Here is a 26,679-nt window from a genome sequence, read left to right on the forward strand (position 1 = left end):
TTTTCAGTCGGTGATACGTTTTTTCAATATGGCTGAAAAAACGTATCACGATATAAGCGTTTCATATCAGTGAATATGAATATGAAATATCTGAAATTCAGCCAAACTGATGGCGTGACCTTTTCCTGTTTTATCCAGTTTTCATGCTTCACCGTTGTTTAATTTTAAGTAGCTATGAGGCACGGTGGCAAAACTTAAAACTGCTGCTGCGCCAGTTACTCAACAGGTTGTTGCTAGGTAACCATAGAGCAAGTGAGTTATGGTGCGTTCACAACAAAAGCGTTACGCGAGTCAAAAATGCATCCGACGCTTCAAGTTCGACGTGTTTGCATTTTGAATGCAGACGCTTGACATTTTGCTCTACACCAGTGTTTCTCAACCCTGATCCTCACCGCCCCCCTGTCCTGCATGTTTTAGGTGTTTCCCTTCTGCCACACACCTGAATTGTATCTCTGGGTGATTAACAGGCTTCTGCAGCACTTGATGGTCATGCAATCATTTGAATCAGCTGTTCTGGAATTGACGCACATCTAAAACATGCAGAGCAGGGGGGCGCTGAGGACCAGGTTTGAGAAACACTGCTCTACACCTAGCATTTCGTGCGTCTGGTTTATGTTCAAAGTCAGTGTGGAGGCGCGTCGAGGGAGCGTCGAGCGTCAGCTCTGGCTGTTGTTTTCCATTGGACGCTCTTGACGCTTCAAACGCTCCAAACGGTTAAAATCTCGCCACGCTAGACGCTCAAAACGCGCCGCAACGGCTCTCGATTCAGAGTAGATCCTATAAGTAACCCTCCCCATGCTCTCTTGCGTTTTTTATGATGTATGGTTGTTGCTTATATGAGAGCTGGATTTAATGCTCTGTCAATGTTTATGATTGTGGTAGGGTTTAAAATATGATCAGTATCTGGAATTTTTCTCTCTCTTTTTTACCCGTCTTTGAGCTTTTCACGGCTAATTACATATTATCAAGCATTCCACAGAGATTAAAGAGACAAATCCTATCTTGGCTTAGGAAACGGGTCAAAGCAGGTACTTATTCAACCAACTTCTCTGCTGTCATTAAATAGGAATACAATTAAAGGACTAAACATGACTGAGAACCTTATATGAGAAATTACTCAGAAAAAACAGACTGATTCTGAAAGGTGAGCATCAAAAGAGTCAAATGCATTTCAACTGCAGCCACTAAGCTACGGTAGTTATAAGCTCTGTGCTTTGCTTTTTAAGCTGCCTTATGCTGTATTCCTTACTGAAATGACAGCATCAAGTCTTCAAAACTTTTTGAGATGCATACAGAAGCAACACGACTGCACCAAAGCAAGCATCCAAAAGAAATGTTTTGATTTAACCCAACCTGGTACAGACATATTCAGTAAATTAGAAAATGTGTTCAGATGAGGCTCATTTGTCAGGTTGACAGTTTTTACAATTGACAACCTTTAGGCAGGTATTAAACTTTATTTTTATTAAGTATGTGTTCATATTGGATTAATTCTGAGATTAAAATGCTAAAAAAAATTGCATTTTGTACATTTTGAAAATGGATTTTTTCAATGGTTTTATTATTATTATTGTTGTTATTATCACTTCGAGTGAAATCAGATATTATTTTTCTGAGATTTTAGGTTCTGTTATTTTTTATTGGTATGACGCAATATTCTAATTTTAAATGCCATGTTTTCAATAACTGTAAATTCTGTAAAATCATCAGAATCAGCACAAATGGAAACTTTAAAACGTCCATCTGTGTGCAATTAATCTATATAATGTGTTTTACTTAAACTTAAAAGTTCCTGAAATAAATTGACTTAATACTATCCTAATTTATGGAATGGTCTGTATTCCAAACCATGGAGCTAATGTTGGGATACAGTTGAAGATGACAGACTGCTGGGTGATTCATCTCTGCCTTGTTTTACTGTTACTTTGGTTGTAATGCTACTTACACAGGGTCAAGTTGTTAAAATATGTTCTGTGCTACTTTGCTAACATTTTTGTACAATTCTGCATAAGAGAAAGCTTATGTAGAATACTGAAAAGGCTGGAAACGGGCCACTCAGAGGCAGGAAAGGACATTTGTATTTGGGTAGCTAACTAGCTAATGTTTATGGTTTCCTAGAACGGTCAACAAAATGAAAAAGCCACAATAGGAGTCATGCTAAAACAGAAGTTATGCTAGCAAGCTAGCATAGCTGTTTTAGCATGACTCCTATTGACCCTTCTGGGCTAAATCTTATATGCTAACATGAAGGCGTTTTGGAATACAGTTTCAAACAGCATTGAGACATTTTTCTTTCTCCTTGTTGTCAGTACTGAATATGCTCAGGTTTCTGTAGGAGGTCATGACAACCCGCTGCTTCTGCTCTGAATTTGTTTTTATATCAGAAAATAAAACATACTGACCTTTTGATAAGATCTTCCAAACCACTCCTCATCTTCTCCACCTCTCCTAAGCTGTCCTTAGTAGATCTGCTGTCAGCGTCCAGCTTCCTCCTGGCCTTCTCCGGCTCGCCACGCTGGAGCCGCTCCAGCTGGAACTCCAACTGGGAAGAAGACGACATGGTCACTGGAGATACAAGTGTACATGACAATCACGGTTCAATTCGTACATTTGGTTTTAAAGTTGTTTCTCTTTAAAGGGCTGGTGTTGAACGTTGCAGACAGCTGGATTTGGGTTTTGTTTTTGTTTTTTTACCTCCACAGCTAGTGATTTTTATTTTAGCTTGATGTTATTGCTGTTGAAAAATGCTGTTTGCATTGGGGTTTGTCTTGATAATTAATATTACTAATAAAATGTAATGTCAATCTTGGTGCACATATCTCAACTAGGTCATTGTGACCAAGATGCTGAAGCTGAGGCTGATAGAAAATAAAGCCCACCGTCGAACTATTGTATGTTGTTTGGTCTCAGGAGCTGCATATGTCACTTCACCCGAGATGTTGGATGTCAGAAAATGTAGACTTACATCTTCGGCTTGCAACTGCAGCTTGGTTTTCTCTTTGGTCAGCAGGTTCACTTTGTCCTCCTCCATCTGCAGATCCTCAATCGCTTGCTGTTAGATAGAAACAAGATGTCTGAGCCTGGGTTGCACATGTTCCTAAACCTTTAATTCATCACATGGCTTCACATCCGTCTGACGGCATCGCCAGAGCCTCGCAAACACTGGAGTAGCTTCTTTACAAAGAGCACGTCAAATGTGGTTCATCTCCTGTTTGATCTACGGCCATCTGATTTCTTTTTATCTTGTTACATGAAGTCATTGGTCACCAAAGCCCTGAAATTGTCAGAAGGTGTGCATTGGCGCGAAGAAGCAATTTTCCCCTTGCAGACTCCTTGTGTCACATTAATGTTTCGCATATTCAAGAAAATACTAATTTAAGGCAAAAACAACTTCAGCTAATTGAAAATGCACTTTTTAATGATGGTTTCAGGTTGAAACTAAAGTCCAAAACTGATGGCCAGACATTCTACCTCAGCAGTTTCCATTGGAGAGCAGGATCTGTCGTTTTACCGATGACAAGATGTGCTCACACTGCAAAGTTTTGATAAAACGTAAAGCCGCATATCCGTGGAAGTCCAAGTTTGAGGAGGGGGGAAGAAGGAGTTAGTCCATTTTTTGTTATCCAGGTGGACTGAGGACAAGGTTGTAAGCTTCGCGAGTTTGTCTACCCGTTTACTCCGCCCGCATCTTCGTTAAATCCCACCAGCCAAGATTTCAGTGACAAAATGGCCATTAGCTCCGACATGACTGTCGGAGTAAAAGTGAGCCAAGAGTGGTGGTAGAGAGCAGAACAAACACACAGAAACATGCAAGGCACAAGAGAGCAAAGTACCAAGGCTACTGAAAAGTTCTCTCCACTCGCATTAAAAAAGACGGGGCCAAGATGCTGAGTCAGATTTTACTAAAAGTCAATAGCTGACCCCGATAATATGGCGGCGAACTCTCAACTCTGAAGCCCTGACAATGCTTTGAATCCAACCGGCCTGACGATCCTTCAAAAATACGTCGTCCAGAGGGGGAAAACCTGTTTGAACATCTTCTCCTCGTGTCACATTCAGTGTTATTGATTTGGCTGTGGGGTCAGGGTTAGAAGATAGGGTGTGACAGCTAACATTTACAGGCACACAATGAACCAAAGCAGACCTGAGAGTGGCAGGGTCTTAGAACGAAGGGCTCTGAGAACCGTGTTGGGTCATTTTCCCAGGCCTGACCTGAAGAACGGCTTCAGTTTTTAGTTCAGTTTGTGAATTTGATGAATGTTAAGAGTCTGATCCATGATAAACCTGTCAGGTATGTGTTTAGAGCCAGTTACCTGTTGAAATATCAGATCACACTAGAGCTGGAAACTAACTAAACAACCACGGCTGAGATCTTCTAACACAAGACATTTTTACCATAGTTTTTTGTGTATGGAAAGTCTCAAAAACATTTCTGTGGACATCATGGCCAACCTAGAGGTGTCAGTCTCAGGGACTCTCACTGAGGGTAAATATTTCTTGAATCCACAAGAGTTGAAAGATATGGCAACACCTGATACACACACAGCATAAAACACGCCTCCTCCATCCTCACCTGGCTCAGCTCCACCAAATGTTCCTTCTCCCTCTGGAGCTTCTGCACGGCTTCGTCCCTCTGCAGCAGCTGCTCGGTCAGCTTCCTCACCTCGCCATCTGACAACTACAAACAAAACGACAAATTCAAAGTCAAAATTCATCTTTAAAGAAAACATCGGGTCATTTAGGTGTCAAAGCATGATTTAGTTTGATTAAAATTTGCGATCTACTCCACTTTTACGCCGTGAAGTCAGTTTCACCTTCAGTTTCTGCTGCTGAACTGTAAAACCAGTAAGTCTGTTTCATCAGAGAAAAAGATCTCAGTAGTTTTGCAGTTTTTCCAACGTTGGCGTTTCCTCTGAGGATTAGACTAGACACCGATTCTAGTTGAAGAAACGCATGTAGGCTGAGATAAATACTGGTAAAGAAGAGATATGTTTTACTATTACCTACAAAACAGAAGCGTTTGATCTTTCTCTCAACTGGATCAAACACATTCAGTAATGAATGAAAAAAATTGCATTGCTTTTAATTTATTGCGATAAATTTTTTGTCATGATAAGAATTTAGATTTATTTCCTTTCACGATAAATTCCAAAAAATGTTTAAAACAAAACAAAAAACACTGTCCATATTGTCTGGATTGTTACTTTTAATGTTTTCTTCACTGTTTGTTTCACGAGAGTATCGATAAATATCAATACATTTGAAAATATGATTAAATGCAGTAACTGTGTGTATTTTAGCGATACAAATCACACTTCTTCATGTGACTGGTGTCCTAAGGAAGCTTATTTTACAGCTATCGTTGCTGTACGATTCAGTCACAGCTGTACAGTAAACTACAAAAGAAGAAATAAATAGTTCGTATCGTCCGTATCGCAATATTACAACAAAAGTATCGTGATAAAACTTTTCCATATCGCCCATCGCTACATCAGATTTAAGTGATTCACTGATGAACCCAGATGATTACAGATGCTGTACAAAATTATCTCTGAGATTAAGTCAGGATAAGCTTTTCCTTTTCACAGCAAGTAGAAATAACTTTGGTAATCCTCACCAATCTGAAGAAAAATCTTCTTAAACCCAGAACTGAACTGATCTAAGCAGATTCCAGCAGCTCTACAGCGACCACCCCAACCACCTTCACACACAGTTTGAAAATGCACCGGCATACCTGAACAAAAGATAGCATCTTAATCCCTTAATACGCCTCAAATAAGCAGATTAAGGCTTCGGTGAGAGGGCCGTAACGGAGATGGCAGAGTAGCCTCTGGCATCGGCGTCTGAGCACAGGAGACAGGATTTGGTTACGGTCTTTAGAAACTTGCCAACTTTGAGAAAAGCAATGTAAGTTTTTATTGTGATCTGAAATTTACAGCACAGCTGTAGGTTAAAGAGGGACAGGCTGTGGCATGAATATCTGCGGCGTAATTGGTAATAAAAAAGCCCAACATGTGTTTATCAAACGTGGTCGCGTAAAGTTATACGTTTGAGGATCTTTGCGTCTTTTGCGGTCTGAGTGAGTCTGAGTTTGTGTTTCGTGTTGTGTGTTTTCTCCTTGGAGCAGGAGTTTATCCCTCGCAAACCTTTTCCATGCTTGACATGCTTCAGCCGTAAACTTTAATGTGCTTTGTTGGGATTCAGTGTGTCGGCTGGGTGGATGGTGACGCAACTGTCATGTTTCACCGATGTTTTCCATCCAAAACTAATCACATTTAGATTTAAAATGATGTTGATCCAGCCAGTTATATTGTTTCTAATAGATAGTGAGACGTGTCTCTTGGAAGATAATAAAACGGTGTAGAAAGGTGTATCAGTTTTGAAATGATTACATGATTTTATTTATGTTTTATCATTAATAATATGTCTCAATAAGCAATGGGAAAACCTTTACTTGGATTTCACAAAAAAAAAAAACTACCATTCTTATAATTTCTTAAGAGTTGTTTGATAGTTTCTTCAGATATTTTGATTATTTACATACATTTGGTGATTTGTGAAAAAGCATAACTGCGTTTCCCTTTGAGGCTTTGAAAACTCTGCAGCTCCTCCAGAGTCGCTTCTCCCAGAGGGCTCAAAACATACAAACACCACTTTTTTTTCTGCACAAAATTTAGAAAACTGTATTTCTTGTGTTGCACTTGAATTTTTTCAAAAATTATGCTTAGTTTTGTTCTATCACATAAACTAAGGTAGTGCAGATCCTGCTTCATAAAAAAAAACTGCCTCAACAGGCTCCTTTGGTGTCATGAAGTTATTTTAAAATTACCTTTATGCTTAAAATGAATTGGAAAAACCAAAAGTGGTTCATTATTATTATTATTAGAAATGTCAAGAATGAGGATTTTTGGCACCAGAATATAAGAAAATGTATTTGGGATCTGCCTAAAATGTGCTGTATGTTTTTGTTTTTAATATTACTTAAAACTACAGTTTGTAACTTTAATTAAAAAAAAAAATTTTTTTTTTTTTTTTTACATATTTGTTCAAACTGTCAGCATGTCGTGACAGTTTAATATGAGACAGGTAACCTTCGAAAAGATCAATGTTCCTCCTCCTCCCTGGGTTGCACCGCTCCCAACCAAAATCAACCAACCAGAGCCAGGAGGCGGGTCTTAGCGCTGTCGATCAACTTCAGCTGAATGTAATGCTGCAGCTTTAAGTAAATACAAACTCTGTCATCACTAATACCACTAATTGATTCCATATGGGTATTATAGGTGGAACAAAAAGATAAACCAAAAAACATAAGCTTCTTCTGGCGCCGATGCCCTACCTGTTTGTCCCGCTCGGCCGCGGTCAGGGCGCTCTCCAGATCGTCCAGGTCTCGTCTGAGGCTGCCGCACTCCGCCTCCAGCCTGTCCCGGTGGAGGACCAGCGTTGCCGAGCAGGCCTCCTCCTCCTCCAGGCGGTCCGAAAGGCCTGACAGATGCTGCTCCAGCTCCCGCCGGGCCTTCTCCAGCTGGGTGCAGCGCTGCTCGGACGCCTGGACGTTTTCCTGCTCCTACAGCCGGACAAACATCGATTCAGGCTGGGAATCATACAGCGTGGTTTTGCATGAAATTGTTGTCCACTGTCTCTACTGTCTTTGTAAACGTATTTTTGCTCCACAAAAGCCCTAATAGCTGATGAACCGGTTGAGGAGAATGAGGGAGGTCCATGGGAAGAAAAAAAATGTCTCAATTAATAAAAAGCACAAGAGATTAACAGTTAATATGAGAGGATTAGGGACATAAAGGAGAGTCGGGCAAACACCAACAGATTTATTTCAGACAAAGCTCTCACCGCAGGTTATGGCACAAGACTAAACATATCCACCTTCAAGTCAGAAGAAAACTTCCCTTTGTTATTTTGCTTTTCGCATAGTTAAAAAGGTAAAAGGCAGGACAATGGCTGCCAGATCTGACCGGATCAGCGAGTTTTTCTGAACACCAGCTGCCATATGGGTGAAAAGGTCCAGAAGTGAGAGCGTACTCACTGAACTGGGCTTCATTATGGACCTGCCATCACGGTCAGCATGTGTAGAATGAGAATGTCGTTCTGCTACAGTGCAGAGACGTACAAACTTTTTTGCCATGTGGGCAAAAACGGTCAAGTTGGAAGTAGCAAAGGGCCATAAAAATCAATTTTATGGTCCTTTTTTCAAAAGTAAACTTATTGTATTAATTCTTTTAGTTATTAAACTAAACATGCAATAAGCTCATGAAATGAACAAAGCGGTGGAATTTCTAAATAATATTGAACCGACAATTAAAAATGGATTTTGCCAGCGAACGCACGAGCTGTGCATTCGTTCTAGAATCAGTGTAATCAGAAAAGCCTTACCACCATTAAATCTCTGCCTTGGCTTCTCCAAATTTCAGAATTTTACTGATTTCTAAGTGTATTCGGTCTCTTTTCAGAGTCAGTCCAGCTGCCTCTGAGCTTAGAAACTGCAGCTCCAAGGAGGAGCTGAGTCTCAAAGGCGGAGCTAGGTCCACCCAGGTGTTTTTACACAACCGAACGGTTGCCACGGGAGATTAAAGGACTTCTCAGACATGCGTGAAAGAATCAAAGCAACACCCCAAATATGTTTGTGATGAGCGAATAACATCATAACATGTAGTCAATTCTACATCGTACCGCAACTTTTAAACTAGAAATTACTACTTTTTCTACCGCAATAATTCCTTCAAGTAAGTCCATATGCCCGGGTTAAGGTTAGGGTTGTTGGGGTATTCTCAACAATCCATAATATAGTGTGTGATACCCACAGCTGCCAGTCTGTGCTCCAGGGTGGTGCTGTAACCGTCCCAGTCCAAGTCATCAGGTTCTGGTTCCGCTCCAGGATCCACTTTAGTCCCATTGGCTTCCTCAAAGTCATTAAGGAGGGAGTGGCATTTCTTACTTTTCCCTGTAGACATCATCTCAGCAAATCGTCACGTGGTATCACGTCCTTTTATTTTTTTTTTGAAGATTTTGCTCGTTCCACGGTGCTGGAACTTGTCTGACAGAATCACTTTTCCTCCTCTTCCTCCTGTGCAGCTGCTCTGAGTCTTCCAGGTGGGTTTGAGTTGGATCACTTTCAGTCCCTTGAGGTGCTGCCAGTAGATCCTCTTTCTCACTTCACTCTTTCTTTGCGTTGTTCCTCTTCTTCTGCAAAGTCTTATTTAACTCAAAATCAAATGTTTGTGTTTCGTTTCAGAATGCGCTGGAATCCCGACTTTCCTCTGCATCCCGTCATCGGCTCTCCACTGAAAGTAGCCTTTGTGCAGTCCACCCTTACAATGTTTCACTGCATCATGCCGTTCTCTGTCTTCTTCTACAGTCTCCTCCTCCAGAAACAGGTGGCTTTCTCCGGCTTGCTGGGAAGGGAGGTAGGAGGGACGTGTGGGGGTCCGCAGGTATCCCTTCGAATGGGAGTGGCTGAGGAAAAGCTATGCGACCACAGGAACTCTGCACTCACCGTACGAGCCGTAAAAGCCAGGAACACAAGAGCAGAATACGAATGCAGAGTAAGAATGCATTTTTTTCTTCTTCCCCCAGTTATAATTGACATAAATGTCTTCTGGGCACACGCCCACACGGTCACCCACAATGCCACGGCTTCATCTTAGCAAGAACAACAAGGCGTATTGTGCCTCAGCCCAAGCGTGGCTCCTTTTTTTTTTGTATGAAGTCACAGAGACTCTCAAAAACTAGATCAAGCATTTATCTGTCTACGTCAACATCAGCCAGGGCCATGAGATGACGATGAATGCTGCCGGTAGCCCCAACAATTTCTAGTAAACTTATGAGGTTTTCTCAGGCCAGATCAAAGAAATACAAGCTATTAAGTGGGAAGTAGAGTGCTTTGAAAATTAAAAATAAAATGCTTCACGGGGGTTAAAGAAATTCAATCAACAGCGGCCGGATGCAAAAAAATCTAACTCTGCTCAAATGAATGAATCTAAAGATGCTGCCAATACCAAGAGAACCTTTAACCAACCCAATGGGACCAAACAATAGAAACAAAAATGCTTTTCTAAGAATGCATTTTGCTTTCTGCAATTATGCAGCCAAGCCTCTTGTCCTTTACTCCCACTATAGCTGAAGACTCCGGTCTTGCTCGGGCCGTGGCCTAGAAAGAAGCCCTCATGTCCAACACCAACATATCTGACAAGCAGCCTGGCAATGAATCATGTAAAAGAATGCGCCCAAGTCAAGTCTGCGAGCCTGAAAGGCAAGAGACACTAAGTCCATTTTCCTTGTAGCATGTGTGACAGTCTTTCAGCCGTAGTCATTCTTTAATCAGAAAATCCCACTACCTGTTCATTACAGAATTACATGGTGGAGACAACGTCCTAACAACGAAGCCCCTGTTATGCGTTTAATTACTACGTTTGGCTCAGCGGCGCCTCAACCAACCCATATTCATGTAGTGTGTCAGGATTTTGAAATATCGTCTCCATGAAGCAGAAAGCCTGGAATTTAACTGCTTGTAGCCTTTCAACATCCTCACAGCAGATGAGTGATGAACCCGGAGGCTAACGTTGGTTTAGCTGTCAGATGCCTTCATTCGACGACATGGCAGAGCTTTGTGAAAGTGCCTAAACCCCATTGTAACGCAAACAATTAAGGCTGACTTTATTTAAAGCTTTAAATACACAATGACAATGAAGATATAAAACCGTAGCATGTACAAATACTTAAGATTGTACCTTTAACACATTTTTTATGTTTTTTTTTAAATAGGGTTTTATACACGGGTAACAGTGATGGTAAGGACAGATTAAGCTAGGTTTCTAGTTGGTGCGTTAAACGGTGGCATCACCCCTGCACCTGCCCACACACCTCTTAATTTTTTGTAACTTTTACAATTTTTTAACACAAAAACATAGTGGGCCACTGGTCAATTACCCTATCATCGGCCTTGGTGTGTTTTCTGAGAGAAATTATGGAATGCGAGCCATTTGGATCTCACAGACAACAACTACAACCCTAATCGTACCATTTTGAACTTAGCTAAAAAAAAACCGTCCACTCAGACATGCACGATTTTCTCTAGAGCCACTCATAAGAACAGGCTGCTCATTCTTCCAAAATGATTGGAAACTATTATGCTAAAATAATGACTGAAATTATGTTGAACTGTCGTCTTTGCATATTGACACTTTGCTTAATTTCCCGTAAATCTGCGATGTTAGCTTCACCAACCGTAAGCTAATTATCAAGAACTTGTGATTTTTAGGTTTTATGAGCTATATCAAACCTTTCAGTAAATTTTAATGTATGTCTACATCAGCTGAAATATAACTCTGGAGTCATGGAAATGTTATCTGATTCGCGAGATATGCTAATTTGAGAAAAGGGAGTTGGCGTTTGGCTCAAAAGATTTTTAGCTCGCCGTGTTAGCTTTAATCCTTTTTGTAGCTGGACCAGCTACCAGAGCCTTCTGGCAGAAGACCACAGCAGAGTTCTGGGGAAAGCCTCAGACATACAGGTGTTTGAAAGGAGAAATCTCTAGTTTACGTCACCAGGAGTTAGTCGTATGTTTAGCATACCTGCGAAAAAGCAAATCAAAGGAATGTCAAGTCTGTTGGCGCGGTGCCAACCTAAGAGGGCACACGAACATCAAGGTTGATTAAAAGGGAGGAATTTCTCCTGTCCCAGATGAAAAACGTCTGAGGTGTCCCTGTAGCCTCGGCGGGTGAAGACTAATGAAGAACAGGATAGATTTCCAATGGAAAACTGGAAGGCTTCCTTACACACCACAGCGGCACTAAATAGCTCTGACATGGGGTCACATTTCTCACTGCAGTCAGTCAGATCGGAGGGCTGCGTGATATGAATTATGCTGGCTGATCTGTCTCCTCCGCAGATTAATGTCATTATTTACGGCTGGCTAATCTAAGCAGAGAGGAAAAACATGCTGGGAGCCAGCGCACACCTGGCTAGTTGCAATAGAAAAAGCTACATTTCTGGGGAAAAAACCCCCAAAACAAAATTATTTCTGTCCATTACAGATTAACCAACCGTGACTTAATGAACAAATTGACTTTACAGACATTGTCTAGGATTTGTTTATATATATATATATGTATATATATTAAAGACACAGAAGAGGACCGACCCGGTTGTCAAACCCAGACAGAAGTAAAATCCTAAATCTGAGGCCCAGCTCCTTGATTCAGCCGATGGTGTGTTAAATCGACGTCTGCTAAGCAATTCATCTGGAGGAGTAAAGATGAAATCCCGCGGGCCGGGAGCCTTTTCCACAAACACTGGCAGCAGCAGCACGGCTGATCCATACTTTCACACTAAATCTTCTGCATCCCAACGAAATCCGCTCTGTCACACTCAGACGGACCACTATGCCATTAGAGCAGACGCGCTCTGGAGACACACTCGTTATTTTCCTAATAAATAACTTTTTAATAGGTTTTCAGTTTCTAAATCTTCAATGATATTGCGGTTGGTAGGGAAAAAAAGTAATAAAGATTTTTAATTTGTCTGGATGCTTTTTTCTTTGAATAGTTCAGCCCAATTTATCAACAAAAAAGCAAAAACAAAAAAAAAGCAAGTTATGCTGATCATCAAAAGTATTTGCAACCCTTAATTTTATTTATTTATCTGACATTTTGTCAAATTACAAGCACAAACTCCTGGATATTTTATGTGACAGAGCGTTCATTTGGAGTTTGCATCAAAAATGCAAGAGGAAAGAAATTACATGGCATCTGAACCTAATTTGAGGTAAATATTTCTAGTGATTGTGTCTAAATTTGGGGAATTTTTTTTTTATTTATACTGTAAGGGTTTATAAAGAGATCAAGATAAATAAAAATACTATAATAATAATAATAATAGTAATAACAATAAAAATAATAATTTCTGAAAAAGTCTATTGGGAATATTAAACATTTATTTAATTCACTGCATTGAGCCAATATGTCAAACCATTAGCATTCATTTTTAACAGATTTTATTGTTCTTGGTGTGGACCAGTTAATGTGTGGATCCTCAGTTTTACTTTTATTTTGGAAAGAATTTGAGATTTATTTTCAAGCGTTGACAAAAAAAGATTTCCAATTGGTCATTGGTTTAGATAAAAATACTTTGACAGCAATCTACAGTTTTAGAAATTGAGACTTTTATTATGAAAATTATCTTTGGGCTTCATTTTGGAAGAGCAAATAATCTACCTAATGAAGTATTTTTATTTTGAACAGAATGATTGATTTTCCATGCTTGGTTCAGACCCGTTAGAAACACATTCTGTCGGATACGGTGGATCTCCAGTAATCGTGGAGATTAGGGACCACTGCTTCCAGAAAATAATTAAAATCTGCAAATACTCAAGACCCCCTCTAAAAAAAACCCTTAACTGTCAATTTTAATAGATGAAACACTAAATATACCTTAATACACACAGTAGAAATTACCACAAAAACTAACATCTACGGTCTTCCTTATCTCTTCCTTATTCACTTTTTAAGGAAAGTGAATTGCGCAAATACCAGCCAATATTGTAGGAAGTAGCGTTGCGCTACTTATTTCAACTTTCTAAGCTGCATTTCATTTTGAATATTTCAGGTGCTAAGCTTCCCACAAATACACTGAAGTTATTTGTGGGAATATTCAATGGTTCGCTGTAGTCAGTTTTATTCATTGTTGGTTCAGTAGTTGACTATGAAACAATTATTACCTGTGAATAAATAATCAAAATGCTCTAGAAACCAGAAGAAAAGCTTTACTTTGGTGGTTGAGTCAATTCTAACTTTGGAAACCGAAATCCGTCCCATTTCTCGTTTGTAGAGCACCGACTGCTCAAAGGTCGTATGATTAAAGAAAACTTAGCATGTGAACCAACCTTTAGGTCCACAAACTCTTTTTTTTTCTAAAGTATGAAAGTTGAATACCTTTTCTAGATTTTACAACCTACAGTGGGACTACTGGAAAACCACAGAAGCTGGAAAGGTAGTGACCACAAACCTTTAAAATGTTATTTGCGTCAGGAGAGGGAGGGAATGTGAGTTTGGTTGCAGCTCCTTTCCACCGTTTTCCTTGGCAAAACAACACATTGCCTACCGACCTGTTCACTGGGGTACAAATGACTATGAATGTGAGTCAAAGTGTAAAGGCAGCTGAGTAGTCATGATTGACTGGGTCTTTGTAAACGAAACCACAGTCAATATTTGCTGCCAAACGAACTTGAATCCAGAAGGTGCTATGTCAAGGCCAATCCACTGACGTACTGGTGCAGCCATGCTGGCATCACCCCCGAGCTGATCCCCTCAGAGTTGGTTGCATGAAGTTGTCCAAAACATCTTTATGTGCCGAGACACTTGGAGTTCCTTTCAATTGAACTAATGGGGAAAGTCCACGTACCGAAAACCGGCGGCACACTATAAACACCTCTGCACCAGCCTTTACACTTGACACAGAAACATAGTGAGACCAGTGTCACTCTAATGGAAACTGTCAATCCCAGACTGGTTCATTGGGAGGAACACACAATCCTCCGGAGTCCAGAGGCGATGTGGTTTACACTTCGACATCCAACACTTTGCATACTAGTTTATCTAAGACTTGGATGCGGCAGGTTTATCGTGGAAACCTTTACAGTGAAGTTCTCCAATTGTTCCCAATAGCTTAAAATGTGTCATAATACCACCACTTACTGGTCCGGATTTATCCCGAACCGGTAAGTGAGGGAATTTCACCAGCTAACTTGCTACATTACACCGCTGGTTTTGTACAACGCTGTCAACGAAGTGTTTGGAACACCTGAATTCAATTATTTTAAATCGTTCACTCTGTATTAGATCTGCTTTAATTACATTTCCAATCCTTGAAATGTTTCTAGAGATGGAATCATCTCGTGTTCATCCACAGCTGCTGTTCAGCAACGTTTGATGGATTCAGTGTTGATCCTGTGCTGGCTTGAAAGAAAACAGATGCTTCGCACTACTACTACTGCTGCTGCACTGCATTTACTTCCTACCTTCTTTTCAAAGAGAACCTCCATTAACTTCATGGAGACCATCACTAAATACAAATATAAAGGTACGGACACAGTTTGTAATTGATCCTTGTATTTTAGGGTGATTAAGTTACATTTACAGCATTTATGGTCAGACAAGAACCTCAGGGTTTTTTTTTTTTTCTTCTACTGACATTGTGGTAAAGCATCTACCGCACAGTAAATAAAACATTCACAAACTAGCTAAGCTTAAGGCCAGGAAACAGCACGACGCTTTAATGCACTGCTGTTAGAAAATACTTTTTCTTCCTGCTCTCACAATTAGGTGATGGAAAATGGTGAACGCAAGTGGTAACAACCACAGCATGAAGAGATTCATAGCCACTGCCATGGCAGCAGCAGCAGCAGCATCATCATCCTCCCTCTCAGGGTATCATTACCTTCCTAATAGTTGCTCCAATGATCATGTCGAAAACTCTTTATCAAGGAGAAAACCTAGACGTAATCACAAATAATGAGTCCTAAAGTATCGTCAGTTTAATCCCCCCTTGGGAAATCGTTTTGAGATAATGAGAAGAAGAATTAAAACAGCAACGATGCAGCGGAGACTTACGACTTGGCATTTGGTGACCACCTCATTCTTTTCCTTGTTAAGTTGATTGTTCTCCTCCTCAAGTTCATGGATTCTGGACAGGAGCAACTCGCTCTGCTCCTTGGCTTGCTTGAGCTCTTCTCTCTCCCTCATCCCTTTGTCGTCTGAGTGAGCATGCAGGAGTGATAATTAAAACAAAAAAAGAAAACAAAGAAACTGACCGCAGCACCCAGAGACTCTCAGCGGATTCAGACACACCGGGCTCGACGGTCCAGCTTGGCCGATCGGCTCTTTGACTGAAACTCCCTGACTTTGGTTTACATCTGTCAGGAGTTAGAGGGTCCACCCCCCACCACCGTCTCTCTCTCTCTCTCTCTCTCTCTCTCTCTCTCTCTCTCTCTCTCTCTCTCTCTCCCTCATTCATCACTTGTGCTCACTTTGCCCTCTAAAATACATCCACATGCATGCATGAGCACAAACACACACAGACTTATGTGTGTGTGACCGCTTATTGTTGCCTCTTAATTGACTGGCCTCCTACCGGCTTTCCATTGCATTAACGCGATAAGAAAATAGTCAAGTTAATTGACTTTAATGACGAAAAGTCAATTAACAAGTTTGACTTTTTGAATGTTTCCCAGAACAGAGACTCAGAGGAGCTCCAGGTTTTAGTGCTGGAGTTCCTGGTATTGTTACATTTTATCACAAAATTGCCTGGGAAAAAAAAAAAAAGCTTTTTTTTTTTTTTAAACTTAATCAGTTGACACTTTGTTGACATGTGAGAAAATACAGAAGCCAAAATTGGACAAACGAAAGCTGTATTGTGATCTATCTTCACTGCCTGAGGTTCAATTTTATGCTAAACTAAACTACCTGAAAGTCACCGTAGATATTTTAAAGTTAAATATTTTTAATAACTATATCATATAAACTTTCACTGAACAATCAGCTGCTGGTCTTTGCTTGATTGGTTCAGGATCACATCGGACTAAGTGCAACCAGGTCGCCTAGCAACATTACTGTTTGTAAACACTGCTAAGGAGTGAAGAAAGTAGTCAATTTCAGAGTTGTTGGCATAATTAAGAGCAATTATGAATAAGTGTGCAGATGGTAGTGCCTATCTAGAAGGAGTTTGTATTTTAAACAAGGCTTCTTTAGGTCATTAAGGCTGCGAGAGCGTGAGAGAGAGAGCAAGACATTCAGCTGATAACAGGAAGTTTGCTGTGTTTTATCCTTTTTAGCTAAGGACTTTGTTTGCAAATCTTTGTGGCTAGAAAGCCATCAAACAAGACAACGTTTGTCTTTGATAAAATAAACTTGAATTAAATCTAACTGTCATCAGGATTGGCATTCTCGAGGCTATGCACAAAATAGCTAATGTTTTGGTAATGCTAATTGTGCAAATTCCCAATGAAAACATAAAGCTAGCTTAAATTGTCCTCCCTTATAATTCTCTTTGTTTTGCAATAAAGACGCTTTTACCACCACTGGTTTTTCACTCACACAGTGTGACGTCACTTCTGATCACAATATAAACTATTAGGCTGACAAACGCCGGACAACGACAAGCAAATGTGTCAAATAGTTTTCCGATCTTTTTATGTTATTGGTGTTAGGGGCAACAAACAAAAAATAATCTCAGTCTTCCTATTGAAGCTTTACAAAAATCTGGGATGGGAAACGTGCCGTAAATATCAATGGATACACTTGAAATTAAGGGAGCTGATATTAATTTGGCTCACTTAGGTTGCCAGTCCATCTGAGGGCAACACAGAAACACACAGGACAACCACACAGACACACTCGTACCTAATGGACATTTAGAGAGACCAATAAACCTAACAGTCTGTGGAGGAGAGCCAGAGTACCTGGAGAGAATCCATGACTGCACAGGGAAAACATGCAAACTCCAAGCAGAAAGACCCCAAGCTGAGATTGGAACCCAGGACCTTCTTGCTGTAAGGTGACTGATTCAGCCTGCAGTTAAATAGTGGTAAGAAATATGTTAGAACGTGTTTAAGAAGTCAGTTATTAAACAAATTCTAGCAAAAAATGTGTTTTTTATATAAATTCTACAAAATAAAATAAAAAAATTAATGGTCTGTTGAACTGCAGCATTTTTTCTGCTAAAATATCAGGGATCTTCCCTCAGAGATGGACATCTACTGTAGATACTTGTCTTCTTTCCAGATATAACGTCTTTGGTTAAAATGTATGTTCCAGTTCGTATAACCCAGTTCTTACTCTCTTTTAGCTCCTTTAAAACTCAATCTGTCTGTTCACAGCTGTATAACTCATCCTCCTGCAGCCAGCCTCGGCGCACATGCGAGCTCCAGAAGGCATTCTTTCACCCAGACCTGATCACCAACATGGTACAGGGGCAGAGGTGGGTCAAAGGTCGAGCTCAGCCAGATGATAACATGTGCTGCTGCTGGGTGTGCTGGGATTTGTGTCAGCGGAGAACAAATGTGGATTCTTTTTTCCTTATCAGCTTTATTCCAACACAAAACATCGATGCTGCTGGTTCATGGTGTTCCACTCTTTACATCTGATGGCAAGTTTTCCCTTAGGTTCTTCACCAGAAGAAGAGACCAAGAATAATAAGATCACAGCAAAGATTTGAAGGTAAATAATTGTTACAATTCCAGACTGAATATAGCGTAGGCACAGTTAGCTAAGAACGTTTGATTTAGGAACAGAAGTGATGAATGAAACATTCCTTTTAGAGTTAAACGTGATGTGACTGAACTGGAACAAATGGGTCAGTTTCATTTGAAATTCCATTAAGTAGCCTTTGTGAAAAACTCACAATTAAAACTCCATTTATGTTAAAAAGTGAGAATTTACAAGTTAAAATCATCTGGAACTTTCTCTGAACTTGGAGTTCTACAACTCTAACCTAAATATTCTGCCACATTTATAAAGCTAGAATTTCTGGCGCACTTTTGACAGTTTGTATTTCAATAAACCATTTGGTATTGTATTACTGGACCATTTTTGTTACTATGGTAACATTTGTTATTGACTTGTTTTGCTATGGTAGATGCATCTAAGATGTGCATGACATCGTTCCAATGATTTCAAACGTCCAAAGCAAATAGCATGAGTCATAAGGTTGCAAATGTACATAGTGCAGGAATTTGGGGGTTGTCAGTGCCTCCTAGTGGTAGTTGAAGGGTATAACAGTTTAACAGCAAATTTATACAAGCAGCACCAGAACGTAATTTATTTCATAAGGCAGCGTATTGTTAGCAGGCGTTCTGATTGTAGTAAAGAATGTAACTGAAAGTAACACAGCTAACTTCACCATGACTACCTGTCCATCTTGTTTGCAAAACATACAAGCTAAAGTTAGCATTGCAGCACGGACAGCCGCTACGGAAAGTTAGAAAATAAGCAATTTAAACTCTTAGACGGCTACACCTCAAACCGCTTTTGGTCTTGATGCAGTCAAGATGCAGTTTGATGCATAACTAACACACATTTAGCATCAATGTGGAAGCATGTTACTGCCATCTGGTGGTAAGAGTGTAAACAACATCTGAATGCACGTTTTTCACTTTAACTTGGATTTAAAATTAATTGATTATGCACCAGAATGGATTACAGAAACTTATGTCGCAATTAAATTTCAAGACCCCATTTAGTACTGAAACGCATTGTTTTGATCACTGTTGAATAAATATGAATTATGTTGGCGATTTGAAGTATGTCTGAATTTAAATCTAAATGTGTGCAAATTTTATGCGCTAAACGTAAATTACTTTTATTTTTTATATGTACAAATGTATATAAATTCAGACAGGAATGCACTATAATTCCAAAAAGCCATTGTGAAATTGAAACTATGTATTACTATTTTCCACGTGGCAACCATTTGGCCAAATATGTGTTATATGAGTGCGTATGGTAATCGTTTACATCTGCGATGCTGCTTTTACATTGTTCACTAACAATAGACAAAATTAAAGTTCACCAATCAATGTATGTATTCAGAGAAAGCAAAAACACACTATTAAAAAATGTGAAAGTACATCATCTTAGAATCCCGAGCCTTAAAATTGGTTTTCCGTTTGTAAATGTGTCTTCCTGTGTGCTTTGCTGTCATCTGTAAGCAGGTTATCCTTCCAGCTGATATTGATCAAGCCGGATTTAAAGTTCTCCATCTTTTTGGCATTACGGACAGAGCTCGACATACCCCACCAAAGCACCGCTCTTGCTTCATAGCAACATTTTTTTGACTTCTTCGTAGCAGCAGATAACCCAGATCCAAGCCCATTTTCACAAAAAGACTCTCAGCAAACCCTGTCCCTCGCAGACAGACTGCTATTTACATTTCGCGGTTTAAGTGCCAACAAGCGTCTACAAGTAGCTTTGGAGCGGCACTCAAAGCAAAGAATGGGTTCCGTCTAATTTTCAAAGGGACACATGAAGACGAGGCAGAGAGTAGGAAAACCTGTCGCTGCTTGAGTTTGGAGCGCTGGAAAAGAGCTGTCATTAGCTCTGCTTTCTGAGGCCTGACAGCCAATTTATCTCTCAAACAGCACGACTCAGTGAGCGAAGCAGACAGGGAGACACAGTATCGTCTTTCTCAAGTGTGCTTCAGTAATTGCCGTGTTGTCTAAATAAGATTAAGTCCGCAGGTGTCACAAGGATTAGCCACCTGACACACTTGAACTTCCTTTGCCTGTAGATGGTTTGAATGTACGACGGACTTAGTTGCCTGGGGGCGAGGAGGCTACGGGACTACACTCGACATCAATCTCACGACTGATGCCAAGGGAAAGGGAAAGGACACCACAAGAAGATAAATGTGACACATCAATGGCTTCACCTTTAGCCCATTCAGAGGGGCTCCGCGTTGTAAGCCATCTCGCGTTGTAAGCCATGACCATATTAAGTGTTCTTTGTCAAAGTCTAATCCATATTTGCTCAAGGAGCGGATGTCACCCATGAGAGAAGTTTTTCCTGTTTTGACTTGAAGCTCGGCTGAGTTTCAGCCTTTTTCAGTCCAGTACAACAGACGTAAAAAGTGTCAAATTGATGAACGGATGTGTAAAATCTGTTTGTCATAAACGTTTATTAATCATGATGTCTTAAAAATGTCTGCGCGGATGTTTGCAGCGTCCAACACAAACATAAAGTCATTGTAAGTCAACGCCCAAGACAAATCTCAAGTCTCCAAAGAATGAAATAAATATTGTAGTTGGCCTGAAGCGTTACATTGTTGTAGGATAAGAATTAAAAATATTATTTTTAGCTTTAATTCCTTATTGGGATTTGGAAACTCCTTTCCAACAACACTTTTTCAAGCATTTAGCACTACAGCATACACATTATGATGTTGTATGGTGTAATTTATACTCATAAAAAAAATCCCTCCAGCTTCTTCAACATTAAATGACAAAACCTGTTTATTCTCTTACATTTGAAGCTTCATCTAAAGCCTCAGCTCAAGAAAAATGGTATACAGTTGTTATTGTAACAGTCGTATAAAATCAAGTTAGAGGTTTTGAATTTGAAAATGCATTTTTAGCACCATTCACACCACCTTAAATACCTTGTAGTGAATCTGACAGTATCTTAGAAAACCCTCATGCTCTTCAGGGGTCATAAGAATCGCCCAAGAGTGAAAATATTGATGTATGTTTGGAGTTAGTTGGAATTTGCCGTCGTTATACGTTTCGCACGAAATACATGACGCAGGTGATAAAAAAGGAAGCTACAGCAACACTTCCATGTCGGCGGACGGTGAACACCAGAGTCTGCCCCGCCAGCTGCTCTCACTTGTCCTTTCTATCACTGCTCGGGTTTAAATGTTAACATGTGAGGCGGCAGACCCTGCAGCTCTCCCAGCCGGACTTAATTACACCTGGCTGCTGGTGCTGGTTGTCGCTTATAAGCCGCATATAGAGCACTCGCGTCACTCGCTGCATTGCTTTCTGTTGAAAGCGTTTGTTTTGGTAAAAGGCTCCAGCACGTAGACGGTTCCCGGATGAACGGAGCGCCGGTGGTTCTGAAAGCTGGACTCTGGCTGAACTCTGGATCCGGGGCACGGGGGGACGCACAGGCAGCCTTTGATCACCCCCGGCACCTCGCAGTTCACTTACCCTCACGGTCAACTGACTCCAGGTCAGGTACGTTATTATTAGCTTCTAAATCATATCTGTGACGGGACTGTTGCCAGTAATTATACCGAGCTGATAGCTATTGATATTAAAGAGCACAGAGAGTCTCTCTCTCTCTCTCTCTCTCTCTCTCTCTCTCTTTATTTGTTTTCAATTATTATTGGCCTGTTTAGGCTGAAATAACTGAGAAAGCTGACCTGCAGCTCAGGCAGATGAAAGATGGCATTTACTGCAGCTTCCATGAGAAAAAGAAATAAAGATCAACAGGATTCTGCTAAGAAGAAGTGGAATTAAAAAAACAAACACCTGAGTGTTGAAGGACATTTAAGCCTTTCTTCTTGAATCCAGCTGCAAGTGTGATACTAAGAAATTACATTGAAGGATAACATGGATGCAGGACTTGGCCAGATGCAAGGAAGAGTACTTCAGGCTTCAAATGATGGGGTGATTAAAATCTGTGGAAAACAAACTTTCCATTAAGAGGGCAGTATTATATAAAATAAAATCCTGTAATGTCCCGTCTAGTTGGACGTACCACCGCTTTTGAGATGCAGTTCCTCCTGGAACGTTAGTTTCCAAACTTCCAACTTTCTGCTTCACAGAGAAGCCCAACTCAGCTAGCTCCTGCAGACTAGCCAGCAGCAATTAGCAAACACCTGGTGGAACTGTGCACCTGCTGAGCTCATTATGTGAGCTACTTCTCAGTGAAACGCTGGTGAAAATTTTGTTAAAGGGTTAATAGGGGAGCCATGTTGTGATGACTTCCTGAAGGCGGAGATTCAGAAAGAGGGAGTTTTTAAAGAGGCAGAAGTCCGATTTCAAGGCATGAAATTACAAAGTCAATTTTCGTTTATGTCATATTTGACATATATAGCATTTTTATATCAACTGAGGTCAACATAGTTACTTGATTTTGATATGAATTGCCAATGTGTGCCTGGAAAACACACAGTACTGCCCCTTTAAGAAGACATTACCAACATGTGATCAGAATCATGACATTCGATGTAGAGTACAACACGAACGAAACAGCAGGATTTAGTCAGCCAAAAAGCTGATTTCAAAGTAACAGAGTGTTTTCACATGCTAGACAACTTTTAGCAGCTTTGTAAAATTGAAAATAAATGAAAAGGAGAAACGAGAACACTCTGAACACAGAGACACTCAGGATAAACCACCATGCACGCACACACACACACACACACGCACACACGCGCACACACACACACACACACACACACACACACACACACACACACACACACAAGGGCAATTTAGAGAGACCAATGAACCAAACAGTCATGTTTTTGGACGATGGAAGGAAACTGGAATACCCAGGAAGAACCAGTAGGTCGCTGAAGATGGAAAGTAGGAAGAGCAAGGATGGTGTGGTGAAGGGTAGAATCGAAAAGAGGAAGCTGTGGAAACAGATGCAGCTAAATGTCCTAAAATTGGCAACTTTTTCACAAAATCAAACTCATGGTCAGGTAATGTCACATGAGGATGATGAAACGGGTAAGGCAAGAGTCGTCCAATCAAGTCAATGGATTGTGCGGCATTGCAGCATACGACATAATGTTCCTTAATTTGAACATTTCTATCTCCATGTGAGGCATAAGAAACTAGGGCTGAAAATAAAAACTCTTAAGACCAAAAGTGGTTTGAGTGAAATTTGCAGCAACAGTACAAGCTTAACTTGGATAGGGGTTAGGAAAGCCATCATGGCTTACTGCCAGGATTAGTTGTCTTATGAGTTGCTTCTGCCTCATGAAAGTCAGAAAACATGTTGGGGTCATCAATTACGCGCAATACACGTGTCTGTCAGCAAAACGCACAAAAATGTTAGTATTGAAAAACCAACAGTCTGTTTCAAGGTCTGAGGGATTTCTCATCTAAACCTCAAATCTGGTTTGTAGTTAATCCAATATGCAAAGGAAGTGCCTTCAGGGTCCCTCATGCTTATCTGTTTGCATTCCTTAGCGGTTTGTGTAGCATGTGTGTGTGTGTGTGTGTGCGTGTGTGCGTGTGTGTGTGTGTGTGTGTGTGTGTGTGTGTGTGTGTGTGTGTGTGTGAAAAAGAGAAACAACAGAGAAAGAGAAGAGACATTAGAAATGGCTTAAAATGGATTTACAATGAGGATTTACTATAATCTAGAAAAATAAAACCCTTAAGAGTCATCCTGACACACTCTCTATCGCCCCCTGCTGATGAGAGAAACCCCGTCCTGAGAAGGCGTGGGGCATCCTGAGAGGAGGGGCCGCTCGTCAGGCAGGCTTTTAGAACTCAGTGAAAACAAACTCTGACAGAGGCGAAAATGAAACACTGAGCCGAAAAAAAAGAGATGATGAATAGATCGAGAAGATTACAGGAAGACAAAAGCCAAAAAGAGCACGCCGTCAGAGGACTAATAGCAGGTTCCTTACATGTGCCAGGGGTCTGCCGTGCAGGCCGACGGTGGGTCTGTACTGGTGGAAGTCGGTCTGGATCACACACACTCTCTTTTCCATCCTCACGGCTCGCAGCCTCCCATGCTGTCTTCACCCGAGCGCAGTCCGGGGAGGGAGTGAAGCACGTGTGTGCTCCCTGGAGACTGCTCCAAGTCAGTGGGAGTGTGTGGGTGTGTGCGTGTGTGTGTGTGTGTGAGGGGGGTGCGCCGTGCCTGCTACCTGACCCTTAGAGGGAGGGTGTGTGGAAGGAATGGAGAGATGGAGGGAGGTATCAATCCCCCCCCCCCCCCCCCACACACACACACACACACACAACTCCCTCCGTACATACATACACACACACACACACGCAAACACACCCACACACACAGGCACATCTCTTCCCATCTCCCTGCCTGGAGCCAAACCACCTTGTGACAGCAGGGAAACACACGGAGACAGATTGTCAGCCTCCACCGCAACAATGTGTTTCTTCTTCTCCCCTGAGAAAACTGAAACATAAAGTTGGTGTCTTTGTTATCTTTTTCTGAGCAGCGCATTCCTCTACAGACACTGCTGGGCCGTCCCAGTGCTTTTCCCTGAGATTTACTGGGAAAAACAGAAAATATTACGCCTGATAGTTTGGTAGACTCGACTCGATCGGGGAGCAAATGTGCAACATTTGTTACCTTTTCAGCTGGTGTGGGTCACTTTCACACTGCACGGTGTGAAAAACCTGTTCCCCTCCTCGCCCGGGGGGGCGCTGCACCAAGAACCACTGCAGGAAGTGACAGGTAAACCTCTGAAGAAGACACGGAGCGCAACTTCCTTCTTCACGAAATGTAAACAAAAATTCAGATTTCAGCAGATGTAGGATTTTTCTGTTGTTTTTGGTGAAAGACTGCAAGCTATTTCTACCGCGAGACTAGAGTTGCACGTTTGTTGTGGTTAGGCCTGTCATGATTTTGCTGGACGATAAATTGTTCCAGAAGTTATTGCGTTAAACGATAATACCATTTTGAGACAGTTTTTAAATAATATAATAGTAATGGCAAAATAATAATGCAAGAACACATTCTAAAAGATCTGTAAACTTTAAATTTTAATGAACATTTAAAACTGGAACTGGAAGACATTTTAAACATCCAAAATAAATAAACATAATAACTAATAAAATGAATTATGATGTCTTTATGAACAAAATTGTCCTTCAAAAAATAGCTAGTTGAGACCAAAGCACCAAACTCAAGACTTTTATCATCCAGTTTTTGGTAGAAAGAGAGAAAAAAAAGAGAAATCACACCAATGGAAATTACTGAGTTTGTTTTAATTTATTGTGCAATCAATTGATTTATTGTTTATTGTGACAGGCCTCGCTGTGGTTGTATTCACCAAGAAAGTCCAGCGCTGTAGTCCACTTCCTGCTTTTGGAGCGGTCTCTGGTCTGCTTGGCTGAAATGTTCTTAGTTTTACTCCAGATTACATTTCATAGGACTCACATCTTCTGAAAAGCTCAACTTTTGTTTAGTCACTCCGCAGAATATATTCTCAAAAGGCTTCAATCATCGAGATGCTTTTCTGAAAACGAGAATGTCCTTTTGTATCCCTTTTGATGAAGCTGTGCTATTTTTCCTTGGACCTCTTCCACTAATGCCAACTTTTCCAAGTCTCTTTATTATTTTTGAATCCTGAACACTGCAGTGAGACAACAACGGGGGACTGGAGCCTGGGGTCTTTCTACATGGAGTTTGCATGTTCACTCTGGCTTCCTCCCATCATTTATTTGTAGATTAAATATTCGCTATGGAGTCCCAAAGCCCGTGGCTTTGTAACCATTTCCAAGCTTTGTTTTGTCTGCTCTGCAGTTCCTCCAGATCTGAGCACGACGTTGCCTTGTTTTTTTTGTTTTTTTAAATGAAGACGGTTTCTATTTAAGGGATTTCTCGAACTAACAAGTGTGAGGGGCGATCAGATCGTCTCGTTTGATGGACTTTTTAAACCTCTTTGAAGAGAGAAAGTCTGTGCGTTCAAAAAGTATGAAAAATCTGTTTGCAAATCTGTGTTTTCGTCGAACTCTCTGAGCAGCTGTTATTCACGGGGGATTAGCAGGTCTTACGAAGGTTACATTAAATAATGAGGGTATAATCCCTCCCATTGGGCCTCATTTCTCTGCTTGTCTCGCTTGACGTGCCAATACATCTGTCACTCATCTATTCGCTAAAGATCTGTGGCATCCCCTGGCTGCAGGGAGGATTGGAGAAAAAAAACCTTCACGGTGATGTGTTTGCCTTGGAAAAGATGGGGGGGGGGGGGGACGACAGGAGGGGGTTATTGATCTTGTTTCGTCTTGAGGACGCTGAAGGTTTTAATGAGGCAGACAGTGGAAACTTTTTTACAGGCTTATTTTCTGACAGGATCAGATCGTAGAGGCTGATGCTGCCCAGAGCGCCAAGTTGTGCGCAAGTTAAGTTGTGCAGAGTTTCCTGCGCATCACTCAGTTTGAGTCAAATATCTTCATATTCTTCATAT

The 26,679-nt window shown here is 40.8% G+C and overlaps 1 protein-coding gene across 4 annotated transcripts in view; it reads right to left on the reverse strand.

Annotated features, from left to right (window-relative positions):
* LOC103481922 (putative uncharacterized protein MYH16) overlaps positions 1-24,338 on the reverse strand; it is a 47,623-nt gene extending 23,285 nt beyond the window's left edge. Inside the window, exons 1-5 of one of the 4 annotated variants that reach the window (XM_008437747.3) lie at positions 24,148-24,338; positions 7,337-7,564; positions 4,574-4,678; positions 2,966-3,052; positions 2,403-2,542 (exon numbers count right to left, since the gene is read on the reverse strand). In XM_008437747.3, coding sequence (XP_008435969.1) covers positions 2,403-2,542; positions 2,966-3,052; positions 4,574-4,678; positions 7,337-7,564; positions 24,148-24,231 — 644 coding nt within the window. In that variant the 5' untranslated portion in view covers positions 24,232-24,338. Of the gene's footprint in view, positions 1-2,402; positions 2,543-2,965; positions 3,053-4,573; positions 4,679-5,617; positions 5,679-7,336; positions 7,565-8,813; positions 9,527-15,617; positions 15,847-24,147 lie in introns of those variants that run through there. The other 3 variants (XM_008437746.3, XM_008437745.3, XM_008437748.3) reach the window with 3 other exon arrangements.
* Positions 24,339-26,679: the final 2,341 nt, after the last annotated feature.

This window comes from Poecilia reticulata, chromosome 19 (genome assembly GCF_904066995.2).
Source record: "Poecilia reticulata chromosome 19, P_reticulata-male-v2, whole genome shotgun sequence".
NCBI lineage: Eukaryota > Metazoa > Chordata > Actinopteri > Cyprinodontiformes > Poeciliidae > Poecilia > Poecilia reticulata.